This window comes from Bombina bombina, chromosome 6, assembly GCF_027579735.1.
Source record: "Bombina bombina isolate aBomBom1 chromosome 6, aBomBom1.pri, whole genome shotgun sequence".
NCBI classification, from domain to species: Eukaryota; Metazoa; Chordata; class Amphibia; order Anura; family Bombinatoridae; genus Bombina; species Bombina bombina.
Window position 1 is genome coordinate 902,844,635 of NC_069504.1, and position 23,451 is coordinate 902,868,085.

The window sequence follows — 23,451 nt, forward strand, 5'->3', positions numbered from 1 at the left end:
TCCCTGTTCACTCCAAAAATGTAGGAAAATATAAAACCATCCAGTCTATTGTTCAAGGCTAATCTACACTCAAGCAGTATGAAAACCACTACTTATGCTCATATGTTTCCTCGAAAATTATATTCTCTTTCCTTCTACATACATGTTTTTGTCTAGTATGTCAGCTGCTACGCTACCCATCAGGTAGTAATTATCAGTTTGATGTTAAAACCAAACAAAACATATATGTATAGCAGGGTTTTGGAAAACTAGTACACCAAACTGCTGTACATATCATTAATATCAATTTGTTAGCTCTATTGGAAAAAAACACCTGATTGGACTATAAAGCATAGTAAACACCCCGAAATTTGTGTATAAAATGTTTAGTTATGTGTACAGAAATATGAAAAAAAAATGCAATATATTTTCATTATTTATTTTGCCTCTTCTCATGTAATTTAACTCTGACTCACCAAGGCTAACCCTGATACATCTGTCCCTAATTGATAAGCACTGCAAAACAATTTACTTTATACTAGCTTTATGATGTTTAGCCCCCTTGTCTGTGGACTAAAGCCCAGATTGGCTTCTCCAAATAAGTAAAATGGTGGGTAGAGATGGTCTATTAATCTTATAGAAATTAATTTATCTTTTTTTTTAGCATTACTTTGCAACGTATGTGTCTCTCCTTCACACCCAGAACTCTACATAAACAGCTTTCAAGCTAAAATTTGCCTTTATATATAAAATTATTTAAAGGGACTTCTCAGTACTCATGAGAGGTTTAAGATAATCTCAGTGGCGTGGAGAGCTTTAGGTCATTGGGACCAATAAATGTACCTTTCTAGTGGTGGAAAAAAAAAATTCAGTTTCACATTTCACAAAATGTTTTTACTAATACAAAAATAACAGTTTATCTTGGTGATATTGGTCCACAAAAACATAACAAAATCCAATTAATTAAAATATTTTTGATAAAACAAATATTAAAAAAAACCCATTTAATATTCAGTATTGTTGGTGGTTCAGAATAAAAAAATAAATATAAAATAAAAAAATATATACTCCTGAACATCACCCTAATTTGTTATTCTAATTATTTTAACCTTGGAAAATGTACATTTTTGTTTAGAATATTTGAGCAGAAGCTTTTTAAAGGTTACAGAAGATAGAAATCCAAAATCTAAGTTGAATCAGAACTGTAAAAAGGGTATCTGACAATTTCCTTATAAAACACTGTTCAAAATGCTAATTGACTGTATTAAGAGAGATTAATTTTTAAAAGTCTGAACCTAAAACAAAATGTTCCTTTCAGTGCATTACATAGACCTGCCAACAGAGGTCTCTATTTCCACACAGAAAGTGGAGTATCTTCAATTTTCAAACAGACGGCTCAGATGGCTCAGCCTGCCACATATTTTAAATTGATGGAAAAAAAAGTTCTAAGCTCCAGAGACATCAAGCAGTGCTAAATCTCTTAGCTCTTCCAGCAGGGTATACAGACTGGTACCCTGGGTCTGTCGGTATTCCTGATGCTGTTCCATTGCTGATTTGTGACCTGCAGCCTCTTCCACTGCCAGCTGAGCCTCCGTTGCTGTCCTTGTGACCTCCCTCACCAGGTCAGTTCTTGCAAGTTGAGGACTGGATATGGATATCTGTCCCCCTAATGGGGTATGTGGTTTATTGCTAGTGATCTCCAGATGAATGCTATCTGCATGGAAACGTGAACTTCTGATCCGAATCCGCACCTGAGGGAGAGAAAAAATAAATAAATACATTTTTAACACCTTCACTACTGGGGGTTTTCAGAGGAAAACTTTCCCAAAATACCGGAATTTTTTTACCCTCCCACCTCACACTTCCCACCCCCTGATCCCTCCCAAACAGCTCTCTTACCTCCCCCACCCCCAGTCACCCCATCTTAAGAACTGGCAGACAGTTTGCAAAAAAATAATGAAAAGCCTTACATTTTTATATTGGCTGTATAGGATACCCCCTTACTCTCCAACAACTCTCTAACCCTTCCCCCTTTAACTAGTGTCATCTGAGGGTACTGTCTGCCAGTACCTATAAAACCCCTTTATATATGTAATTTTTTTCGTTATTGTAGTGGTCCCATGACCTCCCCCCTCCCACGATCGCAAGTTAGGGACCCTGACCTCTTTTTCTGTAGTGTAGCTGCCCCATCCCTCCTGTCCCTTTATTTTTATTTTCTGTAGCGTAAGTCCCTCCCACTCCCTCTGCTGCTGGGCCTGCCCGCACCTCCCACCGGCATCAGCAACCATTGTTACAGACAGTGACACACACGGTATCACCGTCTGTAACAATCAGGCATCTGCCCTCATTTGGAACCGGAGCCCCGATCGCACTCCGGTTCTATATGCGGGCAGATGCCTGGAGCTCAGGAACTCCTGGTCTCTGCTGTAACTTAACAGCAGAGACTGCTGGAGCGTCCTGAATCTCAGAAGTATATATACATTGTGCGGTACGAAAGGCAATATATAAAGGTCTTTTAGGGTGAAGGGCCACTAAACACAGAAGTAGAGACAACGCAAAAGCACTTAGAAAAAAATCTACTAATTTGAAATTCAAACTATTACATTTCCCTTCCAAATGCATCATGTTACAGCCAATAGCCTATCACAAAATGCATACACATATATTCTGTGAATGTTGCAAATGCTCAGTAGGAGCGGGTGCCTCAGAATCTGGGCATATAAAAAGGAGGATTGTGCACATTTAGATAATGGAAATGAATTAGAAAGTTGTTAAAAATTGTGTGCTCTATCTGAATCATGAAAGTTTAATTTTGACTTGACTGTCCCTTTAAAGACTTCCAAGGTTGACATTAAAGGGACAGTTTACTCAAAACATTTCTCCCCTTTAATTTGTTCCCAATTATCCACTTTACTTGCTGGAGTGTATTAAATTGTTTACACGTATTCTATTATCCTTATATTGGCATTTGAATTAATTTATTTAGCCTGTGGTATCCCCACCTATTCTAAAAGTTTTTAGTCTCGAGGCCAAGCTGTATTAACACAGCCAGTAGAAGAAATTACACTCCCAGTGGGTTATAGAAGAGATAAGGTAATAAAATGTTTATTTTCCTTTGTTCTCTCCAAGTATTGGTGATTGGTTTATGGACAGATATAATAAGATAAGGAAGCAGGTATATGTGCACAATGTGATAAAGTAATGAGATCTGATTATACCTACAAGCTTAACCATTTTATTAGGTTGTGGCTTCAAAACACAAATTCAGCTAATTCATATACACAAATAAGCCTTAAAAAACATCTCTCATACATTTTATACTCTGCAGCTGGTAAAAAAATAATAATTGGAAACACATTAAGGAAAAAAATAATTTTATAGTATACTGTCCCTTTAAATGTCTCATTTCCAATTTCAAAAGCATCCTCTAACTTTATCAAAGAATAAGATTATGTTAAAATTTCATAGAAATGCAAACATAAAATGCTATCACTATTTAAATTACACGCAGATGTGCAAAGGGGTTCAACACAAAATGAAAGGAAGGTAAAAGGAGCAATAATAAAATGCTGTAAACCATTTTATGACTGCACTATTGTTTACACAGAACTGTGTATTTAACCCCCATAAAAGGGGATAAACATATAGTTAAAGGGACAGTCTACTCCAGAATTGTTATTGTTTAAAAAGATAGATCATCTCTTTATTACCCATTGCCCTGTTTTGCATAACAACAATGTTTAATTAATATACTTTTTACCTCTGTGATTACCTTGTATCTAAGCCTCTGCAGACCACCCCCCTTATGTCAGTTCTTTTGACAGATATGCATTGCTGACTCTTAAATAACTTCACAGCAGTGAGCAAATCGTTATCTATATATGACACACTTGAATGCCCTCCAAATGTTGATTTTTGTTGGGGGGTAGCAGGTTTTCTGGCTTCAGAGTGTCAATAACTGAATAAGAGAAAACTCTATGGGGTAGATTTATCATACGTCGAGTGGCCATGGATTCGCTATAGCGAATCATGTTCGCACAACATTTTGAGACTGAAACGATGGGCCTCCGAAGCAGCATGCGCTGCTTAATAAATGGAGTCCTATGTTTAAAAACAGCAATCAAGATTACCGACGCGGATTCCTGTTTGATTTTAGCAATATTACCTTTATCCAAACTGCTTGGGACCGTAAAAAATAGGGATATCAGAATAGTTTGGATTTTGGAATATTTGCATCTTTAAAATGGATCAGTTTGGAGAAGGGATGGAACTAAGTGTAAAAAAACATTGTATTTAGGCAATATTTACATGTCATAATACAGCTTATACATGCAACCTAAAGTTAGTTGTGTATAATTGTTAATACTTTTGTATATATAGGACCACCAGAAAGATAGTACTTTAATCAGAAAGGTAATATTTGCGGTTTTAAATATATACAGACCATTATTTGCATTTTAGAGCACAAAAAACAAGACACATGGAGGGAATATAGCGACTTACAGGCAGAGAAAAAAAGTAAATTTATGCTTGCCTGATAAATTGATTTATTCTATGATGCGACAAGTCCACGGATTACTTGTGGGATATTATCCTCCTGCTAACAGGAAGTGGCAAAGAGCACCACTGCAGAGCTGTCTATATAGCTCCTCCCTTAACTCCACCCCCCAGTCATTCGACCAAAGGCCAAGGAAGAAAAGGAGAAACTATAAGGTTCAGAGGTGACTGAAGTTACATAAAAAAATACTATCTGTCTTGAATAGACAGGGCGGGCCGTGGACTCGGTACATCGCAAAAGAAAGAAATTTATCAGGTAAGCATAAATTTTGTTTTCTTTTGCATGATGTACCGAGTCCACAGATTCATCCTTACTTGTGGGATACCAATACCAAAGCTTTAGGACACGGATGAAGGGAGGGACAAGACAGAAACCTAAACGGAAGGCACCACTGCTTGCAAAACCTTTCTCCCAAAAATAGCCTCCGAAGAAGCAAAAGTATCAAATTTGTAAAATTTGGAAAACGTAGGAAGCGAAGACCAAGTCCCAGCCTTACAAATCTGTTCAACAGAAGTATTATTTTTAAAAGCCCATGTGGAAGCTACCGCTCTAGTAGAATGAGCTGTAATCCTTTCAGGGGCCTGCTGTCCAGCAGTCTCATAAGCCAAACGGATGATGCTTTTCAGCCAAAAGGAAAGAGAAGTCGCCGTAGCCTTTTGACCCCTACGCTTTCCAGTATAGACAACAAAGAAGATGTTTGACGAAAATCTTTGGTTGCCTGCAAGTAAAATTTCAAAGCACGAACCATGTCCAAGTTGTGCAACAGACGTTCCTTCTTACAAGAAGGATTAGGACACAGAGAAGGAACAACAATTTCCTGATTGATATTCCTGTTAGTAACAACCTTAGGTAGGAACCCAGGCTTGGTACGCAAAACCACCTTATCAGCATGGAACACAAGATAAGGTGAGTCACATTGTAATGCAGATAGTTCAGAAACTCTTCGAGCTGAAGAGATAGCAACTAGGAACAAAACTTTCCAAGATAAAAGCTTAATATCTATGGAATGCATGGGTTCAAACGGAACCCCCTGAAGAACTTTAAGAACTAAATTTAGACTCCATGGTGGAGCAACAGGTTTAAACACAGGCTTAATTCTAGCTAAAGCCTGACAAAAAGCCCGAACGTCTGGAACATCTGCCAGACGCTTGTGCAACAAAATAGACAGAGCAGATATCTGTCCCTTTAGGGAACTAGCTGACAATCCTTTCTCCAATCCCTCTTGGAGAAAAGACAAAATCCTAGGAATCCCGATTTTACTCCAGGAGAAGCCTTTGGATTTGCACCAAAAAAGATATTTACGCCATATCTTATGATAGATTTTCCTGGTAACAGGCTTTCAAGCCTGAATAAAGGTATTTATGACTGACTCAGAGAAACCCCGCTTTGATAGAATCAAGCGTTCAATCTCCAAGCAGTCAGTTGCAGAAAAATTAGATTTGGATGCTTGAATGCACCTTGAATCAGAAGGTCCTGTCTCAATGGCAGAGACCATGGTGGAAGAGATGACATGTCTACCAGGTCAGTATACCAAGTCCTGCGTAGCCACGCAGGCGCTATCAAAATCACTGATGCTCTCTCCTGTTTGATTCTGGCAATCAGACGTGGAAGGAGAGGGAAAGGTGGAAACACATAAGCCAGGTTGAACGACCAGGGTACTGCTACAGCATCTATCAGTACAGCCTGAGGATCCCTTGACCTGGAGCAGTAACGAGGAAGTTTGGCGTTCTGACAAGACGCCATCAGATCCAATTCTGGTGTGCCCCATAGCCGAACCAGCTGAGCAAACACCTCCGGATGGAGTTCCCACTCCCCCGGATGAAAAGTCTACTGGCAAGAGTGAGCCTCTGCCCATCAAATTATCCTTGAGACCTCTATCATCGCTAAGGAACCCTTTGTTCCGCGCTGATGATTAATATAAGCCACAGTCGTGATGTTGTCCGACTGAAACCTGATGAATCTGGCCGAAGCAAGCTGAGGCCATGCCTGGAGAGCATTGAATATCGCTCTTAATTCCAGAATATTTATCGGTAGGAGAGCCTCCTCCCGAGTCCACAAACCCTGAACTTTTAGGGAATTCCAGACTGCACCCCAGCCCAGAAGGCTGGCGTCTGCCGTCACTATAACCCATTCTGGCCTGCGGAAACACATTCCCTGGGACAGATGATCCTGTGACAACCACCAAAGAAGAGAGTCTCTGGTCTCTTGATCCAGATTTATCCGAGGAGATAAATCTGTTTGAGCATGCATAGTTGCAGTGGTCTGAGATGCAAGCGAGCAAACGGAACTATGTCCATTGCCGCTACCATTAGACCGATAACCTCCATGCACTGAGCCACTGACGGCCGAGGAATGGAGTGAAGAGCTTGGCAGGTGGACAAAATCTTTGATTTTCTGACCTCCGTCAAATATTTTCATGTCCACTGAGTCTATCAGAGTCCCTAGAAATGAAATTCTTGTGAGGGGGGAAAGAGAACTCTTTTTACGTTCACCTTCCACCCGTGAGATCTTAGAAAGGCCAACACTAAATCCGTGTGAGACTTGGCTAGTTGGAAGGTCGACGCTTGAATTAGAATGTCGTCTAGATAAGGCGCCACTGCTATGCCCCGTGGCCTTAAAACCGCCAGAAGGGACTCTAGCACCTTCGTGAAGATTTGTGGCGCCATGGCCAACCCGAAAGGAAAAGCCACAAACTGATAATGCTTGTCCAGAAAGGCAAACCTGAGGAACTGGTGATGATCTTTGTGGATAGGAATGTGTATATACGCATCCTTTAAGTCCACGGTGGTCATATATTAACCCTCCTGGATCAATGGTAAGATAGTCCGAATGGTCTCCATCTTGAAAGACGGGACTCTTAGGAATTGGTTTAGGATCTTGAGATCCAGAATTGGTCTGAAGGTTCCCTCCTTTTTGGGAACTATAAACAGATTGGAGTAGAACCCCTGCCCCTGTTCTGCTTTTGGAACTGGGCAGATTACTCCCATGGTAAGAAGGTCTTCTACACAGCGTAAGAACGCCTCTCTTTTTGTCGGGTTTACAGACAATTGAGAAAGATGGAACCTCCCCCTTGGAGGGGAATCCTTGAAATCTAGAAGGTATCCCTGGGTTACAATTTCTACTGCCCAGGAATTCTGAACGTCTCTTGCCCAGGCCTGAGCAAAGAGAGAGAGTCTGCCCCCTACTAGTTCCGGTCCCGGATCGGGGGCTACCCCTTCATGCTGACTTAGTGGCAGCAGCAGGCGTTTTGGCCTGTTTACCCTTGTTCCAAGCCTGATTAGGTCTCCAGGTTGGCTTGGATTGAGCAAAGTTCCCCTCTTGCTTTGCAGCAGAGGAAGAGGAACCACTCTTGAAGTTTCAAAAGGAACGAAAATTATTTTGTTTGATCCTTGTCTTATTTGACTTATCCTGAGGGAGGGTATGACCCTTCCCTCCAATAATGTCTGAAATAATCTCTTTCAGTGCAGGCCCGAATAGGGTCTTACCTTTGAAAGGGATGGATTTAGATGACACATCAGCTGACCAGGACTTAAGCCATAACGCTCTACGCGCTAAAATGGCAGAACCTGAATTCTTAGCCACTAACTTAGCAAGATGAAAAGCGGCGTCTGTAATAAAAGAATTAGCCAACTTAAGAGCCTTAATTCTGTCCAAAATATCATCTAGTGGGGTCTCCATCTGAAGAGCCTCAAACCAAAAGGCAGCCGCAGTGGTTACAGGAACAATGCACGCTATAGGTTGAAGAAGAAAACCTTGATGAACAAACATTTTCTTTAGGAGACCCTCTATTTTTTTATCCATAGGATCAATGAAAGCACAACTGTCTTCAATAGGTATAGTTGTACGCTTAGCCAGGGTAGAAATAGCTCCCTCCACCTTAGGGACCGTCTGCCATGAGTCCTTTATGGTGTCAGAAATGGGAAAATTTTCTTAAAAACAGGAGGGGGAGAGAACGGAATACCTGGTCTATCCCACTCCTTAGTAACAATGTCCGAAATCCTCTTAGGGACCGGAAAAACATCAGTGTAAACAGGAACCTCTAAATATTTGTCCATTTTACACAATTTCTCTGGAACTACAATAGGGTCACAATCATCCAGAGTAGCTAAAACCTCCCTGAGCAATAAGCTGAGGTGCTCTAGCTTAAATTTAAATGCCGTCATATCTGAATCTGTCTGAGGGAACATCTTTCCTGAATCAGAAATCTCTCCCTCAGACAGCAAATCCATCATCCCTACTTCAGAACATTGTGAGGGAATATCGGATACGGCCACTAAAGCGTCAGAAGGCTCAGCATTTGTTCTTAACCCAGAGCTACTGCGCTTCCCTTGCAACCCAGGCAGTTTAGATAAAACCGCTGTGAGGGTAGTATTCATAACTGAAGCCATATCTTGCAAGGTGAAAGAATTAGACGCACTAGAAGTACTTGGCGTCGCTTGTGCGGGCGTTACCGGTTGTGACACTTGGGGAGAACTAGATGACAAAACCTGATTTCCTTCTGTCTGAGAATCATCTAATGCCAAACTTTTATAAGTCAAAATATGCTGTTTGCAATTTATAGACATATCAGTAAAAGTGGGACACATTCTAAGAGGGGGTTCCACAATGGCTTCTTAACAAATTGAGCAATGAGTTTCCTCAGTGTCAGACATGTTTAACAGACTAGTAATAAAGCAAGCAAGCTTGGAAAACACTTTATTTAATGAAAAAAAAACACAATTTGTAAAAAAACGGTACTGTGCTTTTAAGAGAAAAAAAGGCATACACAAAGTGCAAAACAGGTTAAAATTGCTTCAATTTTTCCGAAATTTTAACAGTGTACCCACTAAGCTTTAGAAGGATTACACCACAAGTTAATAAGCAATAAACCCCCAAATGAAAAAAAAAATGTATTGAATTTTGTCTAAAACTGGTTAAAAACCCCTATAAGCACCTTGCCACAGCTCTGCTGTGGCCCTACCTGCCCTTAGGAACGATGATATGGGGTTAAAGCTTTGAATAGGCCCTCAGAAGATTAACAGGACCTCAGGAGAAGTTGCTTGCTGCTTGTCTGAATAACTAAATGCGCAACTGAGGAGCGAAAATAGGCCCCGCCCACCTCACCCGATGTTGCTGGGGCCTACACAAATCTAGGAAACCTAGTTTGAAAACCATGTGGGTTATAACAACCCCAAATAAGCCAAATGACCCCTCAAGCAAACGTCCCATAAACATAAACGTTACTCCCAGAACACAAACGTTTGTCCCAATTTTTCATAAAGAAACTGAGTGCCCAAAAAACTTAGCCCTTTATGCAAGCTAGTAAAGCCTATTTCACACTAGGATTACTGCTTACCCTTCCCCTAATGGGGATACTGTCAGCCTTTCTAAGTTAACACAGTCTCTGCAGAAAAATTACTGAACATACCTCATTGCTGTATAGCAAGAACCGTTCCTCACACTGAAGTTTTCCTGTACTCCTCAGCTTCTGTGGGAACAGCAATGGACCTTAGTTACAAATGCTAAGATTATCATCCTCCAGGCAGAAATCTTCATCTATGTCCTGCCTGAGAGTAAATAGTACAACACCGGTACCATTTAAAAATAACAAACTCTTGATTGAAGATAAAATAAAAACTAACAGTTTAACACCTCTTCTCTTTACCCTTCCTGCTTAGAGCCAGCAAAGAGAATGACTGGGGGGTGGAGTTAAGGGGGGAGCTATATAGACAGCTCTGCTGTGGTGCTCTCTTTGCTACTTCCTGTCAGGAAGGACAATATCCCACAAGTAAGGATGAATCCGTGGACTCGGTACATCATGCAAAAGAAAAGTCAGCACTTAACTTTATAAATCTGCCCGGCAGCAAGGCAGCTCACTAGGTCTGAGAGGCAAGATCCCTCACATGGACCTGTGGAAAAAATGCAAAGACTGAATAATCTTACTCAGGCTTTGGATATAGGGCAGCATCAGTATATGGGAGGCGCAGTGACGATTATACCCCACAAGTTCCCATTGCTCTAAAGCCACCACTGCTCTACTGAAGAGACTGATATGGACTACGGCTACACCCAAGGACAAAGCAGCACAATCTTGCACTACTTAAAAAATAATAAAATCTTGCTTGAAGAATCTTTTCTAACACCTAACTTTACCACTTCCTTGCTCTAACGTAGGCAAAGAGAATGACTGGGGTTGGAGGGAAGGGAGGTGATATTTAACAGCTTTGCTGTGGTGCTCTTTGCCGCCTCCTGCTGGGCAGGAATGATATTCCCAATAGTAATTAGATGATCTGTGGACTCATCGTGTCATTAGAAAGAAATATAAATACATATATAGGAGTGTATTGGAGCCCTTTACAGTCAAGTAAATGAAAACATGAAAAAAACATAATTTATGCTTACCTGATAAATTTATTTCTCTTGTAGTGTAGTCAGTCCACGGGTCATCCATTACTTATGGGATTATCTCTCTCCCCAACAGGAAGTTGCAAGAGGATCACCCAAGCAGAGCTGCTATATAGCTCCTCCCCTCACATGTCATATCCAGTCATTCGACCAAAACAAGACGAGAAAGGAGAAACCATAGGGTGCAGTGGTGACTGGAGTTTAATTAAAATTTAGGTCTGCCTTAAAAGACAGGGCGGGCCGTGGACTGACTACACTACAAGAGAAATAAATTTATCAGGTAAGCATAAATTATGTTTTCTCTTGTTAAGTGTAGTCAGTCCACGGGTCATCCATTACTTATGGGATACCAATACCAAAGCTAAAGTACACGGATGATGGGAGCGACAAGGCAGGAACTTTAAACGGAAGGAACCACTGCCTGAAGCACCTTTCTCCCAAAAATAGCCTCCGAAGAAGCAAAAGTGTCAAATTTGTAAAATTTTGAAAAAGTGTGAAGTGAAGACCAAGTTGCAGCCTTGCAAATCTGTTCAACAGAGGCCTCATTTTTAAAGGCCCAGGTGGAAGACACAGCTCTAGTGGAATGAGCTGTAATTCTTTCAGGAGGCTGCTGTCCAGCAGTCTCATAGGCTAAACGTATTATGCTACGAAGCCAAAAGGAGATTGAGGTAGCCAAAGCCTTTTGACCTCTCCTCTGTCCCGAGTAAACGACAAACAGGGAAGAAGTTTGACGAAAATCTTTAGTTGCCTGTAAATAGAACTTCAGGGCACGGACTACGTCCAGATTATGCAAAAGTCGTTCCTTCTTTGAAGAAGGGTTAGGACATAATGATGGAACAACAATCTCTTGATTGATATTCCTGTTAGAAACCACCTTGGGTAAAAACCCAGGTTTAGTACGCAGAACTACCTTGTCTGAATGGAAAATCAGATAAGGAGAATCACAGTGTAGGGCAGATAACTCAGAGACTCTTCGAGCCGAGGAAATAGCCATCAAAAACAGAACTTTCCAAGATAAAAGCTTAATATCAATGGAATGGAGGGGTTCAAACGGAACACCTTGAAGAACTTTAAGAACTAAGTTTAAGCTCCACGGCGGAGCAACAGTCTTAAACACAGGCTTAATCCTAGCCAAAGCCTGACAAAAAGCCTGAACGTCTGGAACATCTGCCAGACGTTTGTGTAACAGAATAGACTGAGCAGAAATCTGTCCCTTTAATGAACTAAAAGATAAACCCTTTTCTAAACCCTCTTGTAGAAAGGACAAAATCCTAGGAATCCTAACTTTACTCCATGAGTAACTCTTGGATTCACACCAATATAAGTATTTACGCCATATTTTATGGTAAATTTTTCTGGTAACAGGTTTCCGAGCCTGTATTAAGGTATCAATAACTGACTCCGAGAAGCCACGCTTTGATAGAATCAAGCATTCAATCTCCATGCAGTCAGCCTCAGAGAAATTAGATCTGGATGGTTGAAATGACCCTGAATTAGAAGGTCCTGTCTCAGAGGTAGAGACCATGGTGGACAGGACGACATGCCCACTAGATCTGCATACCAGGTCCTGCGTGGCCACGCAGGTGCTATCAGAATCACTGATGCTCTCTCCTGTTTGATCTTGGCAATCAGCCGAGGAAGCAGCGGAAATGGTGGAAACACATAAGCCATGTTGAAACCCCAAGGGGCTGCTAGAGCATCTATCAGCGCCGCTCCCGGGTCCCTGGACCTGGATCCGTAGCAAGGAAGTTTGGCATTCTGTCGAGAAGCCATGAGATCCAGTTCCGGTTTGCCCCAACGATGAATTAGTTGAGCAAAGACCTCCGGATGAAGTTCCCACTCCCCCGGATGAAAAGTCTGACGACTTAGGAAGTCCGCCTCCCAGTTCTCCACGCCTGGGATATAGATCGCCGACAGGTGGCAAGAGTTGGACTCTGCCCAGCGAATTATCTTTGATACTTCCAACATCGCTAGGGAACTCCTGGTTCCCCCTTGATGGTTGATGTAAGCCACAGTCGTGATATTGTCCGACTGAAATCTGATGAACCTCAGTGTTGCCAACTGAGGCCAAGCTAGAAGAGCATTGAATATCGCTTTTAATTCCAGAATATTTATTGGGAGGAGTTTCTCCTCCTGAGTCCACGATCCCTGAGCCTTCAGGGAGTTCCAGACTGCGCCCCAACCTAGAAGGCTGGCATCTGTTGTTACAATCGTCCAATCTGGCCTGCGAAAGGTCATCCCTTTGGACAGATGGAGTCGAGAAAGCCACCAGAGAAGAGAATCCCTGGTCTCTTGATCCAGATTTATTAGAGGGGACAAATCTGAGTAATCCCCATTCCACTGACTGAGCATGCATAATTGCAGCAGTCTGAGATGCAGGCGCGCAAATGGTACTATGTCCATTGCTGCTACCATTAAGCCGATTACTTCCATGCACTGGGCTACTGACGGGTGTGGAATGGAATGAAGGGCACGGCAAGCATTTAGAAGTTTTGATAACCTGGCCTCCGTCAGGTAAATTTTCATCTCTACAGAATCTATAAGAGTCCCTAAGAAGGGAACCCTTGTGAGTGGTAATAGAGAACTCTTTTCCACGTTCACCTTCCACCCATGCGACCTCAGAAATGCCAGAACTATCTCTGTATGAGACTTGGCAGTTTGAAAACTTGACGCTTGTATCAGAATGTCGTCTAGGTACGGAGCCACCGCTATGCCTCACGGTCTTAGTACCGCCAGAAGTGAGCCCAGAACCTTTGTAAAGATTCTTGGGGCCGTAGCTAACCCGAAGGGAAGAGCTACAAACTGGTAATGCCTGTCTAGGAAGGCAAATCTTAGATACCGATAATGATCCTTGTGAATCGGTATGTGAAGGTAGGCATCCTTTAAGTCCACTGTGGTCATGTACTGACCCTCTTGGATCATGGGTAGGATGGTTCGAATAGTTTCCATTTTGAATGATGGAACTCTTAGGAACTTGTTTAGGATCTTTAAGTCCAAGATTGGTCTGAAGGTTCCCTCTTTCTTGGGAACCACAAACAGATTTGAATAAAATCCTTGCCCTTGTTCCGACCGCGGAACTGGGTGGATCACCCCCATTAATAAAAGGTCTTGTACACAGCGTAGAAACGCCTCTTTCTTTATTTGGTTTGCTGATAACCTTGAAAGATGAAATCTCCCTTGTGGAGAAGAAGCTTTGAAGTCCAGAAGATATCCCTGAGATATGATCTCCAACGCCCAGGGATCCTGGACATCTCTTGCCCAAGCTTGGGCAAAGAGAGAAAGTCTGCCCCCCACTAGATCCGTTTCCGGACAGGGGGCCCTTACTTCATGCTGTCTTAGGGGCAGCAGCAGGTTTTCTGGCCTGCTTGCCCTTGTTCCAAGACTGGTTGCCTTTCCCACCCTGTCTAACGAGTAGCAGTCCCTTCCTGTTTTGGGGCGGAGGAAGTTGATGCTGCTCCTGCCTTGAAATTACGAAAGGCACGAAAATTAGACTGTTTGGCCTTTGATTTGGCCCTGTCCTGAGGAAGGGAGTGACCCTTACCTCCAGTAATGTCAGCAATAATTTCTTTCAAGCCGGGCCCGAATAAGGTTTGCCCATTGAAAGGAATATTAAGCAATTTAGATTTAGAAGTTACATCTGCTGACCAGGATTTAAGCCATAGCGCTCTGCGTGCCTGGATGGCGAATCTGGAGTTCTTAGCCGTTAGTTTGGTTAAATGCACCACGGCATCCGAAACAAATGCATTAGCTAGCTTAAGGGCTTTAAGCTTGTTCATAATCTCATCCAATGGCGCTGTGCGAATAGCCTCTTCCAGAGACTCAAACCAGAATGCCGCCGCAGCAGTGACGGGCGCAATGCATGCAAGGGGCTGTAATATAAAACCTTGTTGAACAAACATTTTCTTAAGGTAACCTTCTAATTTTTTATCCATTGGATCTGAGAAAGCACAACTATCCTCCACCGGGATAGTGGTACGCTTGGCTAAAGTAGAAACTGCTCCCTCCACCTTAGGGACCGTCTGCCATAAGTCTCGTGTGGTGGAGTCTATTGGGAACATTTTTCTAAATATCGGAGGAGGGGAAAAAGGCACACCGGGTCTATCCCACTCCTTGCTAATAATCTCTGTAAGCCTTTTAGGTATAGGAAAAACGTCAGTACACACCGGTACCGCATAGTATTTATCCAGCCTACATAATTTCTCTGGGATTGCCACCGTGTCGCAATCATTCAGAGCCGCTAACACCTCCCCTAGCAATACACGGAGGTTCTCAAGCTTAAATTTAAAATTTGAAATTTCTGAATCCGGTCTCCCCGGATCAGATCCGTCACCCACAGAATGAAGCTCTCCGTCCTCATGTTCTGCAAATTGTGACGCAGTATCGGACATGGCTCTCGTGTCATCGGCGTGCTCTGTCCTAAACCCAGAGCTATCGCGCTTGCCTCTTAACTCAGGCAAATTAGATAATACTTCTTTCATAACATTAGCCATATCATGCAAAGTGATTTGTAAGGGCCTTGATGTACTTGGCGCCACAATCTCACGCACCTCCTGAGCGGGAGGCGAAGGTACTGACACGTGAGGAGAGTTAGACGGCATAACTTCCCCCTCGATGTCTGGTGATAATTTCTTTTACCGGTAAAGACTGACTTTTATTTAAAGTAACATCAATACAATTGGTACAAAAATTTCTATTGGGCTCCACATTGGCTTTTAAACATAATGAACAAGTAGATTCATCTGTATCAGACATGTTTAACAGACTAGCAATGAAGGCTAGCAAGCTTGGAAAAAAACTGTCAGTGAATTTACAAGCAATATGAAAAAACGCAGCAGCGCTTTTAAAAACACACAAAAAAAAAAAAACTGTCACAGTTGAAATAACAATGAACTAATTCAGTTATAGCCAACAATTTTAACAATAAATGTATGAATTTAGCAGAGGATTGCACCCACTAGCAAACGGATGATTAACCCCTCAATACCCACAACCGGATAATCAATTTTAGATTTAACGTTTTTCTCACAGTCAAACACACTGTCACAAGTCTGCTGTGACTGATTACCTCCCTCAAAATTGAATTTTGAAGACCCCTGAGCTCTCTGGAGACGTCCTGGATCAAGGAGGAAAAGGCAGGAAGACTGTGCTAGAATTTTATCTGCGCAACAAGGCGCTAAAAAAGGCCCCTCCCACTCATATTACAACAGTGGGAGACCTGTTACAACGGTTTCTATGCAGAAATAAACGTTAGCCATGTGGAAAAAAATCTTGCCCAAAAAGATTTATCACCAAAGTACCTCACAAAACGAATAACATGCCAGTAAACGTTTTAAAAACAACTTTTCCAGTGTTATGTAAAGTTATCACTAAGCCTGCTACCAGTCGCTTCTACTGCAGTTAAGGCTTATACATTTATTTCAGTATTAACAGTATTTTCTCAGTCAAATTCTAGTCCCTAGAAAATAACTCAACTGCGCATACATTTAACAGCCTGATACCAGTCGCTACTACTGCATTAAAGGCTGTACTTACATCATATGGGTAACGGCAGTGTTTTCTTAGTCAATTCCATTCCTAGAAAATATTATACTGCACATACCTCATTTGCGGAGGACCCCGCATGCTATTCCCCTTTCTGAAGTTACCCCTCCTCAGAATGCGCGAGAACAGCCAGTGGATCTTAGTTACGTCGGCTAAGATCATAGAAAACGCAGGCAGATCTTCTTCTAAATACTGCCTGAGAGAAAAAACAGCACACTCCGGTGCCATTTTAAAATAACAAACTTTTGATTGAAGAATTAAGTAAAAAACTCCTGTCTCCTCTCTCAACCTCCTTTGTTGAGACTTGCAAGAGAATGACTGGATATGACATGTGAGGGGAGGAGCTATATAGCAGCTCTGCTTGGGTGATCCTCTTGCAACTTCCTGTTGGGGAGAGATATAATGGATGACCCGTGGACTGACTACACTTAACAAGAGAAAGCATATTTATGCACTATTCATATTTTATTAAGTGCTTAACTGTGTATTTACGGTACATATTTCACATTCCAATGTTCTGCACATAGCAGAATATGTTCTAAGTATTTATAAATAGATATTTATATTATATAGATAAAACACCACACAAAAAAAAAATAGATATATGTAGAAATATCTATTTATGAATAAATAGAATATACCCTGCTATGTGAAGAACAATGGAATGTGAAATATTCACCTGAGAATATGTGATTGGGTTTGCGCTGAAGTAGGGTGTTTTTTCCACTTTTTGTTTTGCTCCATTTACATATATGGTGGAATACGTGAACACGTGCGTGATATCAGGTTAGCATGTGAGCGAAAATGTTTTACTTTCAACTTGTAATAAAATCGCTACCCGACGAAAAGCTTACTTCTAGCAGAGTTAGCGAGCGGGAGCATTAAATACCACTCCACTTGTAATCTGGCCCCAAGACAGATAACACATAAGTATGAAAGAGGGAATACCTCATCCTGTTTACAATAAGCACACATAAACATTGGTAAAAAGGTGTTCAGAAATTTCAGCTTCCAAGGTAGGAAAAAAGAGCGACAGATTCAGAAGTGACAGATTCAGAAGTTTTAGCTTCCAAGGTTGGAAAGAAGTTTCCATAGGCCTAGATTTGGAGTTTGGCGGTAGCCGTGAAAACCAGCGTTAGAGGCTCCTAACGCTGGTTTTAGGCTACCGCCGGTATTTGGAGTCAGTCAAAAAAGGGTCTAACGCTCACTTTTCAGCCGCGACTTTTCCATACCACAGATCCCCTTACGTAAATTGCGTATCCTATCTTTTCAATGGGATCTTTCTAACTCCGGTATTGAGAGTCGTGTCTGAAGTGAGCGTTAGAATTCTAACCACAAAACTCCAGCCGCAGAAAAAAGTCAGTAGTTAAGAGCTTTCTGGGCTAACGCCGGTTCATAAAGCTCTTAACTACTGTGCTCTAAAGTACACTAACACCCATAAACTACCTATGTACCCCTAAACCAAGGCCCCCCCACATCGCCGACACTCGATTAAATTTTTTTAACCCTTAATCTGCCGACCGCCACCTACGTTATCCTTATGTACCCCTAAATCTGCTGCCCCTAAGTTAAATATAATTTAAATCTAACGAAATAAATTGACTCTTATTAAATAAACTATTCCTATTTAAAACTAAATACTTACCTGTAAAATAAACCCTAATATAGCTACAATATAAATCATAATTATATTATAGCTATTTTAGGATTTATATTTATTTTACAGGTAACTTTGTATTTATTTTAACCAGGTACAATAGCTATTAAATAGTTAAGAACTATTTAATAGCTAAAATAGTTAAAATAATTACAAAATTACCTGTAAAATAAATCCTAACCTAAGTTACAATTAAACCTAACACTACACGATCAATAAATAAATTAAATAAAATACCTACAATTAGGTATTAGACTTAGCTTTAGGGGTTAATACATTTATTAGAATAGCGGTGAGCTCCAGTCGGCAGATTAGGGGTTAATGTTTGAAGTTAGGTGTCGGCGATGTTAGGGAGGGCAGATTAGGGGTTAATACTATTTATTATAGGGTTATTGAGGCGGGAGTGAGGCGGATTAGGGGTTAATAACTTTATTATAATAGCGGTGCGGTCCGCTCGGCAGATTAGGGGTTAATAAATGTAGGCAGGTGGAGGCGACGTTGTGGGGGGGCAGATTAGGGGTTAATAAATATAATATAGGGGTCGGCGGTGTTAGGGGCAGCAGATTAGGGGTACATAGGGATAATGTAAGTAGCGGCGGTTTACGGAGCGGCAGATTAGGGGTTAAAAATAATATGCAGGGGTCAGCGATAGCGGGGGTGGCAGATTAGGGGTTAATAAGTGTAAGGTTAGGGGTGTTTAGACTCGGGGAACATGTTAGAGTGTTAGGTGCAGACGTAGGAAGTGTTTCCCCATAGAAAACAATGGGGCTGCGTTAGGAGCTGAACGCGGCTTTTTTGCAGGTGTTAGGTTTTTTTTCAGCTCAAACAGCCCCATTGTTTTCTATGGGGGAATCGTGCACGAGCACGTTTTTGAGGCTGGCCGCGTCCGTAAGCAACTCTGGTATCGAGAGTTGCAGTGGCGTTAAATATGCCTGTACGCTCCTTTTTTGGAGCCTAACGCAGCCATTCTGTGGACTCTCAATACCAGAGTTATTTTAAAGGTGCGGCCAGAAAAAAGCCAGCGTTAGCTACGCGGGTCATTACCGACAAAACTCTAAATCTAGCCGTATGTGAATAATATCACAGTATTACTAGCCCCCTAACAAATAAGTGAGCTCTTAGAGAACAAAAATACACTATCCCCTATATCTATATCTGCAAGTGCAGCAAACAAATAGCTTTAAAAATCTAAAAAATGCAGCATAACGAGCCCACCGGTGCGCACATAAGCGCGCGCACACTCACGCAAGCACCTGTGCGGTCCCACACATGAATCCATGTTTACTCATTCACGCACTTGTATGGCAACAATAAAGTAACTTTTTTTGTAATAAATCAAAAAACAATTCCCGGTGGATAAATAAACTATGGGTCAGATGACGAGTGGAGCGCGAGCGACATTGGGTTTTCGCATTCGTTCTCACACAAGTTAAAATTGCAAGTTTAAAATAAATGCAATCGCTTAAGTGCAATTGAAGTTGACGCTTGTTGGGTTAGCGCAACCTCAGAGCTGTGGTTAACTATTTAGCTGGAAAAAAAAAAGTGTCACATAACACATCCAAACTACAATACACTATACAGTTACACTCATAATAACACCATCTAATAAAAATTATTTTAAAATACATATTGCACAAAAAAGTTATGAGGGCTCAAAGAGATGATATAGGCAGGCAAAGGGATTTAACATTGAGATACATACATCTCTAAATATGTATGCATCTATATATATATCTATATATCTATATATCTATATATATATATATATATATATATATATACATACACAGTGGATATAAAAAGTCTACACACCCGTTAAAATGTCATGTTTTTGTGATGTAAAAAAATGAGACAAAGATAAATAATTTCAGAACCTTTTCCACCTTTAATGTGACCTATAAACTGTACAACTCAATTGAAAAACAAACTGAAATCTTTTAGGTAAAGGGAAATAAAAATAAAAAAATAAAATAATATGGTTGCATAAGTGTGAACACCCTTAAACTAATACTTTATTGAAGCACCTTTTGATTTTATTACAGCACTCAGTCTTTTTTGTTAATGAGTTTTTCAGCATGGCACATCTTGACTTGCCAATATTTGCCCACTCTTCTTTGCAAAAACACTCCAAATCTGTCAGAATGCGAGGGCATCTCCTGTGCACAGCCCTCTTCAGATCACCCCACAGATTTTGAATTGGACTCAGGTCTGGGCTCTGGCTGGGCCATCCCAAAACTTTAATCTTCTTCTGGTGAAGCCATTCCTTTGTTGATTTGGATGTATGCTTTGGGTCATTGTCATGCTGAAAGATGAAGTTCCTCTTCATGTTCAGCTTTCTAGCAGAAGCCTGAAGGTTTTGTGCCAATATTGTCTGATATTTGGAACTGTTCATTATTCCCTCTACCTTGACTAAGGCCCCAGTTCTAGCTGAAGAAAAACAGTCCCAAAGCATGATGCTGACGCCACCATGCTTCACTGTGGGTATGGTGTTCTTTTGGCGATATGCAGTGTTTTTGCGCCAAACATATCTTTTGGAATTATGGCCAAAAACATAATTTATGCTTACCTGATAAATTTATTTCTCTTGTGGTGTATCCAGTCCACGGATCATCCATTACTTGTGGGATATTCTCCTTCCCAACAGGAAGTTGCAAGAGGATCACCCACAGCAGAGCTGCTATATAGCTCCTCCCCTAACTGCCATATCCAGTCATTTGACCGAAACTAGCCGAGAAAGGAGAAACCATAGGGTGCAGTGGTGACTGTAGTTTAAAATTTAGACCTGCCTTAAAAGGACAGGGCGGGCCGTGGACTGGATACACCACAAGAGAAATACATTTATCAGGTAAGAATAAATTATGTTTTCTCTTGTTAGGTATATCCAGTCCACGGATCATCCATTACTTGTGGGATACCAATACCAAAGCTAAAGTACACGGATGAAGGGAGGGACAAGGCAGGTACTTAAACGGAAGGGACCACTGCCTGTAGAACCTTTCTCCCAAAAATAGCCTCCGAAGAAGCAAAAGTATCAAATTTGTAAAATTTTGAAAAGGTATGAAGCTTAGACCAAGTCACCGCTTTGTAAATCTGTTCAACAGAAGCCTCATTTTTAAAGGCCCAGGTGGAAGCCACAGCTCTAGTAGAATGAGCTGTAATCCTTTCAGGGGGCTGCTGTCCAGCAGTCTCATAGGCTAAGCGTATTACGATCCGAAGCCAAAAAGAAAGAGAGGTTGCCGAAGCCTTTTGACCTCTCCTCTGTCCAGAGTAAACAACAAACAGGGAAGATGTTTGACGAAAATCTTTAGTCGCTTGTAAGTAAAACTTTAAAGCACGGACTACGTCCAAATTATGTAAAAGACGTTCCTTCTTTGAAGAAGGATTAGGACACAATGATGGAACAACAATCTCTTGATTGATATCCTTGTTAGAAACTACCTTAGGTAAAAACCCAGGTTTTGTACGCAGAACTAATTTATCTGTATGGAAAATCAGATAAGGAGAATCACATTATAAAGCTGATAACTCAGAGACTCTACGAGCCGAGGAAATAGCCATCAAAAACAGAAATTTCCAAGATAAAAGTTTGATATCAATGGAATGAAGGGGTTCAAACGGAACTCCTTGAAGAACCTTAAGAACCAAGTTTAAGCTCCATGGAGGAGCAACAGGTTTAAACACAGGCTTAATTCTAACCAAAGCCTGACAAAATGCCTGGACGTCTGGAACCTCTGCCAGACGCTTGTGCCAAAGGATAGACAGAGCAGAAATCTGTCCCTTTAAAGAACTAGCTGATAATCCTTTATCCAAACCCTCTTGGAGAAAGGACAATATCCTAGGAATCCTAACCTTACTCCATGAGTAATTCTTGGATTCACACCAATGAAGATATTTGCGCCATATCTTATGGTAGATTTTCCTGGTTACAGGCTTTCGTGCCTGTATTAAAGTATCAATGACTGACTCGGAGAAGCCACGCCTTGATAAAATCAAGCGTTCAATCTCCAGGCAGTCAGTCTCAGAGAAATTAGATTTAGATGATTGAAAGGACCTTGTAGTAGAAGGTCTTGTCTCAGAGGCAGAGGCCAAGGTGGAAAGGATGACATGTCCACCAGGTTTGCATACCAAGTCCTGCGTGGCCACGCAGGCGCAATCAAGATCACAGATGCTCTCTCCTGTTTGATTTTGGCAATCAGTCGAGGGAGCAGAGGAAACGGTGGAAACACATAAGCCAGGTTGAAGAACCACGGTGCTGCTAGAGCATCTATCAGCGTCGCTTCTGGGTCCCTGGACCTGGATCCGTAACAAGGAAGCTTGGCGTTCTGGCGAGACGCCATGAGATCCAATTCTGGTGTGCCCCAACGATGAACCAATTGAGCAAACACCTCCGGATGGAGTACCCACTCCCCCGGATGAAAAGTCTGACGACTTAGAAAATCCGCCTCCCAGTTCTCTACAAGAGTGAGTCTCTGCCCAGCGAATTATCTTGGAGACTTCTAACATCGCTAGGGAGCTCCTGGTCCCCCCTTGATGGTTGATGTAAGCCACAGTTGTGATGTTGTCCGACTGAAATCTGATGAACCTCAGGGTTGCTAACTGAGGCCAAGCTAGAAGAGCATTGAATATTGCTCTTAACTCCAGAATATTTATTGGGAGGAGTTTCTCCTCCTGAGTCAACGATCCCTGAGCCTTCAGGGAATTCCAGACTGCACCCCAACCTAGAAGGCTGGCATCTGTTGTTACAATTGTCCAATCTGGCCTGCGAAAGGTCATACCTTTGGACAGATGGACCCGAGATAGCCACCAGAGAAGAGAATCTCTGGTCTCTTGATCCAGATTTAGCAGAGGAGACAAATCTGTGTAATCCCCATTCCACTGACTGAGCATGCATAATTACAGCGGTCTGAGATGTAGGCGCGCAAATGGCACTATGTCCATCGCCGCTACCATTAAGCCGATCACTTCCATGCACTGAGCCACCGAAGGGCGCGGAATGTAGTGAAGAACACGGCAGGAATTTAGAAGCTTTGATAACCTGGACTCCGTCAGGTAAATTTTAATTTCTACAGAATCCATCAGAGTTCCTAGGAAGGAAACCCTCGTTCACTTTCCACCCATGCGACCTCAGAAATGCCAACACTATGTCCGTATGAGATTTGGCAATTTGGAAGTTTGACGCCTGTATCAGGATGTCGTCTAGATAAGGGGCCACTGCTATGCCCCGTGGTCTTAGGACCGCCAGAAGAGACCCCAGAACCTTTGTAAAAATTCTTGGGGCTGTAGCTAACCCGAAGGGAAGAGCCACAAACTGGTAATGCCTGTCTAGAAAGGC

At 41.8% G+C, this 23,451-nt stretch overlaps 1 protein-coding gene across 1 annotated transcript in view; it reads right to left on the minus strand.

Annotated features, from left to right (window-relative positions):
* Positions 1 to 851: 851 nt before the first annotated feature.
* DIS3L (DIS3 like exosome 3'-5' exoribonuclease) overlaps positions 852 to 23,451 on the minus strand; it is a 221,665-nt gene continuing 199,065 nt past the window's right edge. The window contains exon 17 of the mRNA XM_053718530.1: positions 852 to 1,730. Coding sequence (XP_053574505.1) covers positions 1,425 to 1,730 — 306 coding nt within the window. The 3' untranslated portion in view covers positions 852 to 1,424. The remainder of the gene's footprint in view (positions 1,731 to 23,451) is intronic.